We start from the raw sequence: 17,275 nt of genomic DNA, 5'->3' as shown, positions 1-17,275 counted from the left end.
CCTTTTCTCCTGCCATGGGAGGGAGGACACACATTCACAGTGTATGCACACTCACAGAAGGTCACTAGGTTGGATGCTGAGCTTGTGGTTATGAAGAACGTGACAAAGGAGAAAAACAAAAGGAGAGCTGATCTTGCAGACCTACCTGACACAGACTTTGTATTGCAAGGATTCTGTTTTGCTGGGAGTAGTCACATCCCTTTTTCTTCTGCTCCGGATATCAAACCAATCAATTTTAGACAGCGTCTCGGATGTGTTGTTTCCTGACGTAGTCAAGTCCTCATAATCATCGTCTTCATCAGAGTATTCAGCTTCTGGAGGTGAGAGACACGGTCAGCCATGCACAAATTTGCCTGCAACTTGGCTCCTTTTGGTATAATGATAAATATCATTGGGCAGTCATGCCATCACTGTGAGTTTTATAACAGTTCACTGTGTCAGTTTCCAATTCATTCAGAGTTAGAATTTCAGGGGTAACTATAGTAAGAAAAACTAACAAATCTAGCTAAGAATGGGGTTTAGGCTATGCATAAATATGTAAAGGACAATCCCCCCCTCCAAAAGTTAACAATTCAAACAGAAAAAAATGCAGACATAGACAGAGATGATGATGAATACACACTTCAGGGGATGGAAAGCACATCCTTGCTCATATGAAAGACCTATGACAGATCAGCCTCAAAGAGTTTAAGCCCACACGGTAGGTCCCTTATTAGGCAGGGAACTGAGCTGGGCTTTCCCCTCTGTGAAGGGAGCTCACCTCCTGTTTCTTGAGAGTGTCTGACTGTAACTGTGTAACTGTTAAGTACCTGCTGCACCTACAGTCACTCAGATAGTTATTATACTATTTAAAATAAGAATAAGAATAATAAGGTACATGCAGCAATAGCTAGGCAGAGTTCAGGGGCTTCTCCTTTTCCTTGTTTCATTCATTTGTTCCCACTTTCCAAGGCTGGAAAGCTATGAAATATTATTAGCAGCTGGCCAAATGTGTCACCTTTGAGACCCAACCCCTGCACCTTTCGCTCACCAGAGTACTTCAGGCTCCCTTCCACTTCCACTGTCAAAATCAAATCATTGCAGGTGTTGTTCTTCAGCTCAGGCGACCAGTACATTTTTAATATCTAAGATGAACACATAAACAGCAAGCCACTAAAAATATCATTTAAATGACATGGAATTTACTCATCCAGGACTTCTACACATGGTGATGGGACATGGGAGTGTGGAGAGAAAGACCAGTCCCCCAGTAGCACAAACTGGTCACAGAGGACTCTCATGGATATAAGCAGGTCCCATGTGCAATTCGCAAATGATGTGGGACTCTTTTGAGATAACCACTCTCCATTCCCAACCACAAAGAGGTCTTTCAAACTCCAGCCCCCTCTACCACCCCTGACATTTTATACATTTAATAAAGTTAAAGACAGGAAAAATTGACTGTTCATAAGGCCAGGCTTTAGGCCACAAATTTTAGAATTCTGGAGGTAGGAACACAAAGGTTGAGGCCATGACAAGTAAGTTTTCACTTTGTTTTCAAAAAGGGATTAAAAGAAGTCCAGTTGGGCTCTGGATTGTGAATTTACAGCTTACACTCATTGTCCCATTTCCTTTGCCGTTTACAGATACTTCAAGTTTTCTCCCAAGTTCAAACTGCAAACCAAGGGGAAAAAAAAGATTATTAGTCTGTGCTCAGCATTTGATCTATTGTTTTCCTGACATCTTGACAGTCTTCTATGCCTTTACCCTCCAAATCTGGGTGGGGAAAACTTTTAGCTATGGAAGGAATTATACCTCAAGTCTCATGAGATTTTAAGTGTGCTGTGTTACTGCATCTTACTGTGCTGTTTTAGGGCCCAGTAGATATATTTTAGCAACTTCACTCTCTCCTTTGTATCCTGGATTTCCCATTTTCACAGTTCTCAGCACACTGAAGATCAGAATATTCCCCTTCTTCCTCATTCCCTTGAAAAAGGGAATCCTGGCTCCCTTGGATTCCTGGCTGCTCTTCACTTTTGGGAAAGATTCACATCACCAAAGTCCTCAAAGAGGCAGGAAAGCACCTCTCAAGTGTGCTGCTAAGCACCTGCTGGGTGGTGTTTTTTTGGTTTTTTTGCTTTGTTTTTTTTTTTTTTTTTAACTTAAAAAAGATTCTGTTGTTTTAGAGATTAAATTATTTCAAGGTGTTATAAACCAGCTACTTCATGGTTGCTTAACATGACAAAACTCAGGCCAGATGATCCAATTCTCCTGTTTGAGGCAAAAATGTTAAAAAAAATGGTGGTTCTGTACCTCTAGCTGCTTCTGAAATTCTTCATGGGCATCAGTCAGAACAATGCTGTAGTAATTTTGCCTTCCAGGTGTTCCCAGTCTGACAGTCAGGTCAGTGGAAACAGTGTTCAGTGTCTGTATGCTGTATGCTGACAGAGCTTCTAAGGCCACCACTGTGTCCTAGGAGAGAAAGAAAAGCAAAAAAACCTAGCAGTTATGCCAGGTTATTTCAACAACATGGGAGATGACATTATCAGCCACCTTGAATTCAGTTTTATGCTTTTTGCTGCTTTGAAGTGCTCCTGTATTTGTCTGTTCCTACCTGCACAGACTATTCATTTAATTTCCCAGCTTCTTCTTATAGCACTAAAATTGTAAACAAATTGGAGTCCTGACCTTAGTTTGTCATATGTCTTCATGAAGACAAAGAATTTTCTTTGCTGGCTTTTAACTATTTTACTTGGGCCCATTGCTAATTAACGATTCAAAATCTTAAGTGCTTCATACACCAAAGAAGTTGAAAATTAACTGTTATGATGCTTTCAAATATAAATGAAAAAGTTTTTATGGGACTTTTATTTCCTTCCCTCCCCTTAAGACTCCCCCTGAACTGGTGGTCAGGCACCTGTGTAGAGCAGTACCCTCCACCGTAGTTCCTTCTTTCTGTCAGCCATGCAGCAATAGGCCTGGCATATTCCATGTCTTCCAGGAGCAAAGTTTGAAGCAGGGCATAGGCAGTGGTTTCCACCGAGACTGCGTTGTTGCCATTTCCCCAGTAGCGCTGCTGCTTTGCTGCAAGAATAATTCAGTCTTGAATGCCACTGGCAGAGACATTTGCCAAAAATCGCTATTGTTCTACACAGTGGATATTTCATGTCATGGCACTGCGGAACCACTGATGCCATGAAGATTTTTTGCCTTTTCTTTTATACCCGTTTTACCTTTTTTACAACTTCTGTATTCCTAGTGCTTTTTACCTGCATTCTTGGACTTGTTTGTCAAGCTGAGAGACTCAACATTTTAGAAGCTTCATAGGTAGGGATCAGTGTGCCCCAGACTCCAAGGTCCTCTCCAGAACACATGCTGTAAACCAAGATAGAACCATGCAGAGGAAGGCTCCTTGGGGAGGTGGGCTCATTCAAGCCTCTCATTGGGGAATTTTTGATAGATATGCTAATCAGTAAAACCTATAATGTTATACCAGATCTTCTGGGGGAATTGCGGGGTGCATTTTGGTGCATTTGACCTGGACGTGTGCACCTAAGGATCCTTAAAATAAATACCAAGGTAAAAACCCTTTTTCCCTTCTAACCGTGTTTGACTCTTGATTTTAAGACCAGGATAAGGCATCACCACAAGACACGGGTGCTGTTGTGAGAGCAACAAATCACTTGGCAAGCAAAGAAAATGGAAAAGGAAACCCACAACTTTTGATTTTGACTTCTCCAACCATCACAGTCTAATGATCCCATTGTACAGAGATGTCCATCTGATGGAGAGGTAGCATTGTGTCTGGTGGTCCCTCAGGCATAATTATTAATATTAGTATTAATTATGGCCACAAATCCAGCCTTGATTAAGGAGAACCATATTCCCTATGCTTAAACTGGGGCTGTTAAACTGCAGTGTATTTACCAAACGCATTGGGAGGAATTACCAGGATGGCCGTGCAGCTGACTGACTCAGCAGTCACCCTGTGGGGTAAGTGGTGACATCCATGGGGAGCTGGGACAAAGCACTCAGAACTCATGGGGGGCTTTGAAGGCAGGTGGGCTGGAAGAGACACCTCCCTCTTGACCACAAATCCAGTCTGGACTACTCCTGTATGTTACTATTTTCTCATATGAAGTTTCTTCTTTCTCATTTGGCTTGGACTTTTTTTTCTTCCCAGGGGAAGCAGAAAATATAAATGAATAGTTACTGTTGTTTTGTTCCAATTCCAGAATCAGAGAAGGTCATGATCCAAGCTTCATTATGCTGTCACTTTATAGTGCTATTAATTACAAAAATTACATATTAAAATTTCAAACATTGAAATATTTAATTATACAATTTAAATAATTAAGTACACATGTACATACAGTTGTCTGTATGTACATACATACAGTTGTATAAAATTAATTGTTCTTAATTTACTTCAATTTGTTTTGTTCATGTAAGTGTGCTCAGAGTGTTTCAATTAAGAAAAGTGCTTTCCAAAAGTTATTGTTAAGAATGGTTACCAGTACCTCCATCAAAAGAAGAACAGTCCCTTAATTTTTCTTTCACAAACTGAGCATCTTCACTATCAGACTGCACAAGTGTCAGAGCATAAGCAGTGATTACTGTAGAATAGCAGTCAGTATTTCTTGAAAATTGATTTTTCATGTAAGCCACTGTTCCTGTAATCACTCGTGCCTGTGGAAACAGAATGGATCCATTTGTAAAGATCACTGAGACCTACTGTAACTTCTGGCAAGAATACCAGGAAATTGGAATACTTCACTGTAGTAATTTTTAAGACAATTATAATAATATTTGCTTAGTGATTAAAGCCACTGATGATGGAGCGTGTAGCTCAAAACACCTTGTTGTATATTAGGCCATGGCATCTTTTCCTATCCACCACAGATGTGAGCAGATTTTAAACTCTTCATTCGCAGTTCTCCAAGAGACAGTAGGGTGGATATGCCCCCGTGCAAGAGCCTGCAGATTTAAAGAGTCAGGCTTCCTACCACATCAGGTGACTGGTAGACACGCAGGGTCTGTTGCAATGCTATGGTTACAAAGGCTGTCATTGCCAAATCCTCTTCTGCTGACTTAATGCCACCCTGAAAGATGAAACATGGAAAGGAAAAGTTAGAAGTGCATGGACATGCTTGTGATTAAATCTAGAAAGTCACTTTCCATGAAGGTAAGAATCTTCTATGCAAACCCTCTGATCATGTACCATGTATCTGTAGCCTTAAATTTTTCTCAATAATATGTGTCCCTCTAAGGTATGTCTTCTACGGTGGCAGCCAGTTTGCATTAAACAGTGTAAGAGATAAGGAAACTGCCACGTTCTTCAGTTGATAATCAAAAATTTAGTTATTTATCTTACAGCTAACAATTTACAATTCCTCATTGAAACATTCATGGTTTCAATTTCCAATCACTAGGGAGGTGAGGTCTTTTTTCATTTCTGTGCTGCTCTACACACTAAAGAGCCCTCTACCTTGCAGACAGAACTTTTCTCCTATAGAGGTATTTATACACCAATACCAGATCATTTCTTATCCCTCTTCTTGGTAAAGTAAGCACAGTGCCCTCATTAGCTTTTTTCCCCTGAAAGTTCTTGAAGTATATGTAAGATTATTTCAGCTTGAACACAGGTCAAAAAAACCCTCTGACCAATCCTTGAGCTACTTGTTTCTTTTTCCCCAATAGTGTTACATCAGCTGTGAAACTGGCTTTGAGGGTGAAAGCCTCACTAGCTATTTGACACAGATCATTAGTAATATTAATGCATGATTCTTTTATATATGGTCACTACACTCCATTTCCAATGAGTTTTGGAAGATGCACATTACTTTCCTAGACTAAGTTCACGGGCAGTATAAAAAGTTTGTGTTTCTATACAGTTATAGAGGACGTGTAGACCAAGATATGCAACTAGAAATTCTGACTAAGTGTTATCATTTTCTTTTTTCACCATGGGAGTGGTGAAATACTGAAGCTGTTTACCCAGACAGACTGGGAGGTACTTGAGACCCATCTGGACATGGTCCTGTACAATCTGATCTTCTGGACACCCCTTCAAAATGAAGTTACAATTCTACACTCTATTTCCTTTGGCAATAAAAGACATACTTTTTCACCAAACATGACCCTCAAAATTAATTTTCTAAGTGCTCTATAGGCATAGGTGAAACAAGTAGCTAAGACTGGATAAAAAGATAAAGGTGATGAAGTGCTAGCTATGCATCTGACATAACAGACCTGCAGACCTGTTAACAAATTAATTTTACATTAAAGATTTTGTACTTACATTACAGATTTATTTTCTTTAGATACATTTCTTGTTACTCAACAACTCAGAATATTCCTTTCAATACCTCATAGCCCTAAATGCACAACAAATTCTTCTAAATATGGATAACCTACCTGCATCGACCTGTCCATTACAGGGTGGTGGTCATGGAATGAACCATCTGCCTGCTGTTGATTAACCAAGTAGGAAATGGAGTTGATTATGTGACTATCTTGGATACTGAAGTATTCTCTGCTCCTTGTGAGTACTTTAACAATGAATGCAGTTAACCTGCACAAAGGAAAATTTTCCAAACTTGTGATGACAGGTATTTATAGAATTTATATGTGCTGACTATATTGACAGAAAGATAAACATACTAATTTTATGCACAGACTCATATTCAGTATAGTGCACTCATTGGAACCTAGTGAGTTATTGCTCAACATCAGCATGAATATTTCTACTCTGTGGCAAATGCAAAATAATCAGTGGCTCAGTAGAAATCTCTTTCACCAAGGGCTGAACATGCTCAGAGAATTTTGTGGCTGATTATTCATGACAAAAGTACCTAGGCAACCACCAGATTTTCAAAGTCCATCGCCAAAGAAAAGCTTCTGATGCATCAAATGATACTAGAGGTAAATTGAAAAAAAACCAACCAAATAAACAAAAATAAAATCCCAAAAATAAAACCCCAGGGAAAAAAAAAATCTCTTACCATACACTACTGGGGGTTTCTTTAAATGCTCCATAGGAGCCATCCTCCTTCTGAAACTCAAGCAGTCTAGTGTAACCTGCATGAACAGGAGAGCACATAACTGTTCAGAGAACACCCATATTTACTGGACATTTTCTTACATCACTTGTATTATAATGGATACATTCTGTATTGACTGGTCGAAGAGTTCATGGAGGTGTTCACTGGTGTGTAAGGAGGAAATGACTGGGTCAGCAGAAATTCACAGAAAAATGATCAGGCTTAGAAGGTCCTCTGTCTTGTTTGACTTAACTGAGCCTTGAAAATAACCTGAAAACTGCAGATACCTATGGTTACAAAACATTTTATGTGTTGTGAATAAAGGGAAATTATTTCCCATTATTGACAACTTTTCAAGCTGTTGATTTTATGGTACATTGAATCAAAAAGTACACAAAACATCATCTATTGGGTCAGACACAGGCTTAGAAATCATAATTTGTGGCCTCTGATCTTGACTGCTGTTATCTTGATGAAGTTTGTATCATAGCCACACAATTCATTTTCTACTCTGATGAACTTCAATAAGAATCCATAATATAGGGACTAAACGATGATGATAATACCAAATACTTAATTAGCAGGATCTCACGTCACATTTGGCAGTCTTGGATAAATAGGCAAAGATCTCCACGCAGCAACTGCTAGCATGCTTTTAATCTCTATTTATACACTTATTTATCACATATAAAATGTGTGCCTCACATCTGAAGATCATAATGACAGGTGCATTGTATTGCTTTATGCCATAAGCACATCACTACAGTTAGACAGATCAGCTGTACCTGCTCCAATACTGACAACTCTGTGTTAGTGACATTTCCACATACTGTGGTCCTGGCTTTGCTGTATGTTTAATACCAGCTTTGGATCTCATCTTGGAGTGGAGTCTTCCAGAAGCAGACTTACAGGTGTCCTCTCCCTAAGGAAACTCCCTCCCTGGCTCGGTCCAAGGCTGCTGAATTCATTCTAGCTTATGTAATGATGAATACAGGAGTGGGGAAGGGAAGGCGTCAATATCATGATTAGCACTGGGAATTTCTTTTGTCATATTCCTCTTGATAGCCACTGGCAGAGATGTCTACATCCCAGCTGGCTATCCTAAGCAGTGTCTGTGATCCATGGGGAGAAATAAGCATTTTTTAGGATGTGGTTTACCTTGGTTGATTTTGAACATTGGGAGGCAAAGAATAACTGGCCTTTGTTCATTTACTCTGAGAAGAGTTTTCATTGATCGGCTCAGATTTTATGTTCTACTTCTAAATTAGGCAAGAGAGAGGATGGGCTGTCAATGTCAATACCACCCAGTGTCAGATTCTGGCAATTAGTCTCCCAAGCCCTCTTCACAAGTTCTGTTTCTCATGTCTGTCTGCAGACAGTCAGGGGCATTTCTGTGTGGCTGGGGTAAGACATTGGGCATTCCTTCAGGAAGCAGCCTCAGCCAGTGCACAGTGCAAACAGATAACACAGATCCCATCCTTTGGCTTCTGGTTGGTTTGGGTTTTTTTGTTTTGTTTCTGTTTTTATTTCTGCCTACCTTTTTCAATCATACCAATGGCTTCCTGCTTCCGTTCAGGGTTAAAGTTCACCCACTGCTCGCTGGCATCCAGGTACTCTATAGCATAGACTGCAGGGGCCATTTTCACCATCGTTTGCTCTGCACAGCCTGTGGGCACCTGAATCAGCTTCTCAACTCCACTGAGACTCAGACAGTTTTCAACAGACTCGTCCATAATGTTCCCTGTGGTAAAAAACACAAGCTGTAATAGTTACCTTATGTAAAACTGATCGGTGTAATATGAATAAAGGTGATAATAACTGTAGGCTGACATTCCAGCATGGCCTGATACTCCTCACTATTAAACACTGTTTTTAGCTACTTCATAAAGCTCTTTGAAGAAGGGCAAGGATGAGGTGTCAGGCCCTGGGAAAGCTGGAGAAAGGAGGCTGGCCCAGTGAAGGAATATGAAGGAGAAAAAGCCCTGAGGCTACTGGAGGCAGGGAAGCAAGGGAAGGGGGAAAGACTGGTGTATCAGGTTTGGAAAAGTCTTGTCAAACCAGCCCTGATCCTCCCACAGAGGGATAAAAAGACTGTGCATTAATTGTGCCAAACATTTTGTGTTTGTCTTTTTTTTCTCTGCAAGTTTATAACTTGATGAATTCAAAGATCCCTTTACTTTAGAACAGGGATTTGAAATGGAAATTAATACCTTTTGTGTCACAAATGCATTCTTTTACATTTCCTGGGGGGGGAAAAAAGTACTTATCACTAATAAAAGTGCTTGCTAATAGATGTTTTTAAAATACGTATGCATGAGTGTATATATATGCATACAGTTATATTTCATTAAATGAATATATGGTTGCACATATCTCCTCTTCAGAAAAACAGAACTCTTCAGAACCTATACATCAGAGTCTGGCATCCTTATTTCTGAAATCTAAAGCAGATTTCTACAGCCCTACATGCAGCGTGGGGTTATTAGAGAAGATGAATTCTTCCCTTCACCTCTGGCCTTCCCATAATGTTGACCCGAGCACAGTGAGGAAGGATGGATCTCATAAAGCTATTACATCCACTACAAGTAAGAAGGAGTAATTAGAAAGAGGAAAAGGTACTGGATCAACCTTGGGAATGTTTTATTTTATGACCTGGTCATGTAGCACAGACCACTTGAGTCATAACAGGAAAACTAGGAGAGAATGGAGACTTGCCATGCAGGAATGAGCAGCACAGAGGGGCCTGTGCCTTGTCACCTATGGAGAAGCTGTTGATGAAAAAATGACATTTACCTTTCAGGCTAACTAACACGTGGCTATCAGAACCCGGTACCATGTTAGATGGTCTGTTCAGGTCCACAGTATGGGACTTCACTGTAAATAAATAATAAATAGATATCTACATCCAGACTTTAAAAAAATAAACAGCATACCATGTAATTTTAGAAAAAATATACTTATCTTTCTTAAATTGATTTAATTTTCAGTCTTTAGCAATATTTTATACTTGAAACAAAACTTGTTTTTAACACCTTTTAAGACCCATTAGTGAATTAAATAGATGCCCAGTTAATATATAAAGAATGATACCTTGAAAAACAAAAGAAAAATAAGTCAACTCTAAAAATTTAGAATTTTTTTACTTTTTTCTTTCATGAGTCTTTTGCTATTTATTGGATGGAGAGATTTCTGACAAGTTCTGGTTAGCCAAAGGAACGTCTGTGCATTAAGAAATATTTCACTGCGCCCATCATTCACCCCTCATTCCTACACCAAACCACATCTGTGTCTAACCCTTTTGGGTAACTTACAGCCACTGTTAATGCAAATGGTCTCTTCTTCTCTCTGTAAAACACCTTCAGCCTGCACAATTAAGGAAAGAAAAGTCAAAACATTTGCAAGCGCTCATGGCTGAAATTAAGCTGCAGGAAACCCGTGAGCTCCATACGAGCACTAGGCCAGCAGGTGGCACAAATAAGTGATTTTGAAGGGAGATTTCTCTCTAGGTAAAACTCAACCTTCAAATCAGAATTTCAGTTTCCCAGTAGAAATACTAATAAACTTTCCTGAATGTTTTGTGCTACTATTGAAACATTTCCCTGGATGAAATTCCTTTAACCAAATCGAACCCCCCAAAATTAAACTTCAAAGTTTATTCTCAGCTTTGTGACCCATCGAGTCACGTTCACAGAGGGACTCGTGTTTGTAAACCCCTCATGTATGAAATCCATGAAATTCTGAGTATGTCTTTGGTGTAAGACTTAAACTTTTTTCCTTCTGATTGCTCACATTTGTCTTCCTACACTTCCAGTTTTAATAAAGCTAATTTTACAGTTACTTTTCATGTTTTGGTGTAGCATTGAACTCTGAGGCTGTGTTTATACCTACAAAAGTTATGGCCTTTAACAACAGCAGGTTCCCAGCATCCCATGCCTTATATCCTTACCTACATGGCTATCCCCTGATATCAGGGGTGTAAGGATTCATATTTTGCACTTTTTGTGTGGATGGAAAAAAGCCCTCAATGGATGGCTTGGATACTGTAATGAGTCTGTGTTGGTGCTTGAAACATCATTTTTTTCTTAAAGGCTCCTCCTTTTTATAATTTTGAAAGAGAGCTAAGGTATTAAATAATCAATGCAACATCTTTGTTTGCCTGTGAATGTTGTATCTGAGGACAAGCACACGTTTGTGAAGTGCCTGCCCTCAATTAGTTATACCTACCACAACTTTGAGATTCTTCCTAATGCTATCACTGTGCCCAGAATCCTGGTCGAAAGCAATAATGGTAATTGGAATTTCTCCCACAGTCAGAGGGACAACTGAGAAGAAGGCTGGTGTTGCTGAGTTCCCCTTAGCCAGCAGTGGCAGCTGCACAGCCTTCTCCGTCGTCTCTGCGGTGCACAGCCCCTTCACTGCATCCATCTTCACTACCACCTGCGGGGACAAGGCAACACCCAAGATCAGTCTTAGTGCATCACTGCACAGGGAAAATACCTCTGGAGGTCCCTTCCAATGTAAATTGTTCTGTGACCCTATGGTCTGTTAACATTCACCCACATTGATTAGCGCTCTGAAGTTAAATCAACTATTGTTTCTTCTTTACACTGAATTTGCAACAGAGTTTTGGCCTACACCCAAACCACAGTGAAGTAAGGATAGTGCATTTTCATACATCCCAGCTCTACACAATTCAGTGCAGTTCAGAAGATGCTGGTCAAACAGCTGGCTGGGAGATGGGAAGAAGTGAAAAAAGGAGTATCAGCCTTAGGACAATGGAGGCCTTGAGCCCAGTGACAGCTGTGACCATATGCAGGACTGCATAGGAGTCACACGAAGACAAAAAGTGGCTTCACGTTTCAGGCACAATGAGTTTTGTGGCTAACATATTGGATGGTGTGCTCATAATATACCTCTGTGCTTGTGAAGTGTCAGCAAGTATCAGTGTCAGGAGCTGGGTGCTGCCCAGACAAGCAGGCATCAAGAAAGGAACTGACTGCTTCAATGGAGGGGAAGAAGACGTACCAAAAGACAAAGGATATGGCTATATAGCATGATCTGCTTTATGCAAGTAAGTTTGATTAGCAAGTAGAATTAGATCCTGGCCTTGGGATAGCTTTCAAGATGGGAGCATTATGTCTGGGCTGTAGGAGGGCACTGAAGGGTCATTCATGTCAAATTTTACAAAACTATAGAACTAGCTAGCTAGGCATGCATGGCACAGCAGCTGTTGATAACGCTACCTGGAGATCATTGGGCAGGTAGTTGTAAACCACTGCTTTTATTTCCAGTTGCTCGTTTCGTCTGACTGAGTACGGTAATCTCAGGGACACAAAAAAGTCTTTGAAAACTGCAAAGGTGTGGGGGTCAGCTACACAGAACCCTGGGGTGAGAAAAAGAAAAAAACAACTAGAATTGGGAATTCCGTACTTAACATCAGCTGATAGGAAGTTCAATGTCTAATCAAAACTCAGCACCTGGGCTCCCCTGAAGTCATGAGCAGGAGAGGAAAACAGGCATACTCAGAGCTAATTTAAACTCATCTGCTCTAGAGACCTGTCTCTTGTTTGCCCCCTGAAGTCACTGCCAGGGTTTTTTGGCAGGAGTGTTTGCATGTTTCATGAGTGAAATGTGGCCCAGTTTTCCTTTTTTTTTTTGTTTCATGTTTAAAACACAATGACCTTTCCTTGCTTTCTGAAAATAAACTCCGTGCCCATCCCTGCACCCCTGGATGAGCCTCCCCTTCCAAAGGGGAGTGGGCAGTACAAGATAGACTCTTTGTCCATCCTGCATGATCCTCATCATCTAGAAGCTCCCAGAGAGCAGCACCTGAGAACCTGGGCTCTCTGGTGTCCAGACCTTGCTGGTCTTTTGCTGGTTTCCTGGTGCTCTTCTCTGCCTTAGAGGCCACAGACTTTCATGCTTTGAGATGGCCAGAATTTGGTCCCAGAATTATTCAAAGAAAAGTGACGTTACTACTGCTACCTTTCTTGTGGCTTCCTGGCCATGTGGAAGCTAAAATGGGGTGTTTTATAGAGTGGAAAGAATAAGAGACAGTTTTGATTGTACAATCCATCGTCTTCAAGACCCTCCTTCATGTTGCTTTTATAAATATAAATCTATACCTTAACTTATAGTTGGGCTTTAACATGGCATAAAAGAGAGAAGTAAATATCATGATCAAATCACTTTGTGTTTTTTCAGTACAGACTTTTTTATACTATCAACATAACTTATCTCTCTTTTAAAGGATACACCTTCTCTCTTTATCCATACAAAGAAACAAACAAACAAAAAATACCCAATACTTATACCTTTTTCAGGAGATATACTTATTGCCTGAACTTCCCAGGTGGTTATAGAGTCAGGAGCAAAGTTTTTTACACTAAAAAACACAAAATAAGACTTATTAGAAGGCATATATAAAATGTAAACGTTGTCATTGGATGAAGTTTGAGTATTGTAAGGGAAAAACATATTCCCTCAGTTGTGGAGACAAAGTACTTGCAAATATTATGAAGTCCTCTGCATCAGATACTACATAAAGCTGATATTTTTATACATTTGACAGTACAAATTTAAACATATTCAGGCAACACAGTACCTGTGCTTTCCAGGGCTTTCCACTTCTTCAAAACTCCACCACCAACTCTCAGGAAAATAACTGCGCAAGGTGACAGAGGTTTCATCAAACAATTCTTCATGCTCGTTGTATTCTGCAAAACAGGAGCGAGGTTTCTTTTTGGAAGTCTTTGGTTGTTGACCTTACACTGTCTTGCAGAGAGTCAGCTTGTCAGAGCACAAAAAATGCTCTGAATGAAAAGATTTCATCTGTGTTCCATCTTGTACATTAAAGAAAATGTTGCAAAAAGAGAAGAAATGACCATAGCTTGTCACTGAACAAAAAGATAGTTCCTCTTGACAGCTTCAAAACTACATGGTACCAAATGAGAAATCAGTTCCCTGTAGTAAGGCTAGCAAAGATGTTCCCACTGTCCCACACTTGTGACAGACAGAGGATGAAAGGGAAAATCTGTGAGAAATGGTAGCAGAAATTACACTCCGAATAGGAATATTTTAGATGCAAAGTAATTTTTTCTTTTGGTAACATGAGGGGACATGTAATGTGTGGTCAGTGATAGACTTCGGGGAGAAGAAAAGAAGAAAGAGAAAAAATTATTCCTGGCTAAAGTGGACTTTTCTCAAGACATCATTTTAAAGGTGAAGGTGTTATAACAGTAGTACCACTAAAAAAAGAGTCGTAAATCTGAGACCACTTACAGCCCTGAATGCAAACAACCACCCCCTCCCCTGCTCTGCTGTCTGTGGCCTCTCTGGGGTGTGGGCAGAGCCATCAGATCCTCTGTAAGACTGTAGGGGCCAGCACTGGCTAAAGTGATTCCTGCCTTTTCTCACCCCAAGACGTTATCCCATCCCACTCCCACCTTCCCAGTGTCCTGGTGTGAAGATGCAATGCTGCATGGCTGCTGCATACTGTACCGGGGCTCTCTGACATGCTGATGTGAAAATTTCTTCCCCAGCCCCACAGCACTAAAATGCCCCTTGACCCTCCCCTGCCACCACAAGAAGGGTAAAAATGGCAGAGTTCTATGCCACTGCTCTTTACGTCGTGCCAAGCCCACTCTGTTCCTCTGCTTCGCCTGCTTCCTGAGGGCTGTAGCTTTGTCACAGCAGTCCTGGAATGCCTTCCTACATTCGTGGGAGCCAGACACCTTTGCCAGCCTTTTCACACAAGAAAACCTCATGGGATTTAATTTCATTCCATCTTGGCAGCATTTTCGTAGATCAGTGTTTTGGTATGTGTTGGCTGCAATAGAATTAAAGCCCAGAATTAGTGCTGTGTAAGTAGAAATCAGCGTAAAGGTGTTTATTGTGCTCACTTCTGTCATTCCTTGCCATTAACATTAGTTTTTATTGCAACAGTCAAGCTTCAGCCTGGGACCCTGAAAAGAGTCCATCCTAAGAACAGTCCACAAACACAGAAGGAAAGCATAGGCTCTATGGCATCCTAGACATTCTGTTCTAAGCCCTCTCTTCACAGTCAGACTGAATTAAAAATGCCGCCTTGCAGGCTGGAATTCTTAATAGAAGTAGCAATATCAGTGTTCTCCTTAAATAAAGAGTGTGGTTTCAAAAGTAAGGAAGAGTCCAGCTTCAAGCCTTCATGTCTTCTGGGAAGGAAATGTCAATTTGCATAAAATTTTTCTTTTTTCCAATTTATACCAAATACTACATTAACTCTTCTTTTAATTGAAGCCCAAAGTACTAAAGTTGGCATAGCTTCAACGCAGAATGTAAAAAAAAAAGGTTTTAAAACATTTTCTAAACATACAAATAATTTTGAAAAGCCTCTTAGTCATGACTGATGACATGACATGTTATCCAGTAGAAGTGCTTCACATTTGGGATTATAAAGTGGTGAACTACTTTCCATTTACAGACATCATTTGGTTTTGTTTTTTGAGCTGTTTTGATGAATGATGTGTCAGGTCACACAGCATAGTACACACACTTGTGCTGGGTTATGTCACTTAATGCAAGAACTGGGACTAAGAATATCATGGCATCTCTCACTATGCCATCACTGCTTGCTCCCTAGATCTCAGACAGATCCCTTTGCCTAGGGATCCCTCCCCCTGTTTAGACCTTCAGGCCATCCAGATGAGCAGACATACCAATTCCTGACATTTTTTTCTGAAAATCCAAAGATCTCTTCTGCCTTCTGGTACCCTGGAGGCATTTATATCCTGGGAAGGCAGAACAGAGGCACTTGGTCATGATGATACAACAGGAACAGCCTGATCATTCACATCATTCATGAAGACCTGTCTTAGGACCCATCTCATTGACAAAAGGCCCACAATTTGAAAGAGAGACCCACAAATCTTCCAGCCCTAGCCAACTGCTGCCTGCCCCAGCTGAGGTGGTCACCAAAGGACCAGCACCAACCATCTGGGATATCTGAGCTGCCAGCATCCAGTGGAAGAGCAGAAGAAAAATCCAAAGGCAAAGAAGATTTTACAACATGGTAGTAAAAATGTCTGATTATTAAGCAATCAGCCTCCCCAGATCTACTGGGGTCTTACACAAACTCCTAAAGGGCAGATTGCACTTACCTTCCCGAATGCTGGATTGAATTGTGTCTGATATAAAAGCCAGACCAACATCAGTAAAAACTTGAATGCTATTTGCACCACCACCCGCAGAACATCCGAGATCATATGAATTCATGGCATTAAATACCTGCCAAATAAAATAGCACAGATGGCTGCACATGCTCGAAAAGGGTTTATACACATATCAGAAAAATTCTTGTAGCCTTTAATTTGCAGAAGCAAGACAAACTGGTGGTTCAAGCTGCATTTAGAAGCAGATTAAAGCTGAGGGATGTTCTAGTTAGGGAGTGCTTTCAAGCAACGCTTTATTTAATTTACAAACTTGTCTGCCATAGAATGGGAATCCCCATCTTAAATATACCACTCATCTGAAATAGATCCTAAACTGCAAAATAAAAAACATTTTCAAGTTTAGCAAAGCGCTGTTTAAGCAATTAATAGTCATTAATTACATTTTGATCCTCTCATTAGTCATGGAAAATTTTGTTTGACTAGTAGATGTGGTATTTTCTTCTTACAAATATCTTACTTTTTTGGCTGAAAGCTTATTTTTCTTATTCAGAATAAAAACTGCTTTATCAACCACAGCTAAGGCAACTTTTCCTGCGTGGTCCATTTCAATCTCTAAGTTGACGTGGTCTGTTGGTTCATATATCTCTTGTTCTGTTTTCACTTTAATCTAAATAGAAAAGATTGAAACAAAAATTACATATTTGTTAATAAAAAGTGAAGATTCTTTGGGCCAGGAATACTGTCAGCTGCGACTTTCAGCAGTCAGAGGCTGGGAGAAGTTCCTGTTTTGTGGAGTTTCTGCCTGTGATCCTGTGTTTCGGAACACGTAGGTGCAGATATTTCACACTGAAGGAAATCACAGGGAACTGAAAGGTGTGTCTACCAGAATACTGGAGGCTGGCTTTCAACGACATTTAAGCACCAAAGGAAATTAAAAGAATGTGTAAGCGGTTTGTGGAACTGGGGTCTTCAATATAATTTTGTCATTTTCCAGTGGAAACAAAATTACCATGAAAGACAGCAGAAGATCTAATTAATGTACAAAACTAACCGAATTAAACCAGTCTGTAATAATATTGCTTGCTTTCTATAACACACTTGAAT

At 40.2% G+C, this 17,275-nt stretch overlaps 1 protein-coding gene across 2 annotated transcripts in view; it reads right to left on the bottom strand.

Annotated features, from left to right (window-relative positions):
• Positions 1 to 17,275, bottom strand: part of LOC125321816 (complement C4-like) — a 53,341-nt gene that overhangs the window by 10,946 nt on the left and 25,120 nt on the right. For both annotated transcript variants that reach the window (XM_048295164.1, XM_048295163.1), the window contains 20 exons: positions 16,689 to 16,838; positions 16,160 to 16,286; positions 15,719 to 15,790; positions 14,650 to 14,850; positions 13,627 to 13,738; positions 13,337 to 13,407; positions 12,266 to 12,405; positions 11,247 to 11,459; positions 10,334 to 10,385; positions 9,816 to 9,896; positions 8,560 to 8,763; positions 6,984 to 7,059; positions 6,397 to 6,553; positions 4,986 to 5,081; positions 4,500 to 4,668; positions 2,897 to 3,063; positions 2,293 to 2,451; positions 1,594 to 1,653; positions 1,031 to 1,124; positions 146 to 314 (listed from right to left, as the gene is read on the bottom strand). In XM_048295164.1, the coding sequence (XP_048151121.1) occupies positions 146 to 314; positions 1,031 to 1,124; positions 1,594 to 1,653; positions 2,293 to 2,451; positions 2,897 to 3,063; positions 4,500 to 4,668; positions 4,986 to 5,081; positions 6,397 to 6,553; positions 6,984 to 7,059; positions 8,560 to 8,763; positions 9,816 to 9,896; positions 10,334 to 10,385; positions 11,247 to 11,459; positions 12,266 to 12,405; positions 13,337 to 13,407; positions 13,627 to 13,738; positions 14,650 to 14,850; positions 15,719 to 15,790; positions 16,160 to 16,286; positions 16,689 to 16,838 (2,570 nt within the window). The remainder of the gene's footprint in view (positions 1 to 145; positions 315 to 1,030; positions 1,125 to 1,593; positions 1,654 to 2,292; positions 2,452 to 2,896; positions 3,064 to 4,499; positions 4,669 to 4,985; positions 5,082 to 6,396; positions 6,554 to 6,983; positions 7,060 to 8,559; positions 8,764 to 9,815; positions 9,897 to 10,333; positions 10,386 to 11,246; positions 11,460 to 12,265; positions 12,406 to 13,336; positions 13,408 to 13,626; positions 13,739 to 14,649; positions 14,851 to 15,718; positions 15,791 to 16,159; positions 16,287 to 16,688; positions 16,839 to 17,275) is intronic.

Source organism: Corvus hawaiiensis, chromosome 2 (assembly GCF_020740725.1).
Source record: "Corvus hawaiiensis isolate bCorHaw1 chromosome 2, bCorHaw1.pri.cur, whole genome shotgun sequence".
NCBI classification, from domain to species: domain Eukaryota; kingdom Metazoa; phylum Chordata; class Aves; order Passeriformes; family Corvidae; genus Corvus; species Corvus hawaiiensis.
This window is presented reverse-complemented; position numbering and strand designations above follow the sequence as displayed.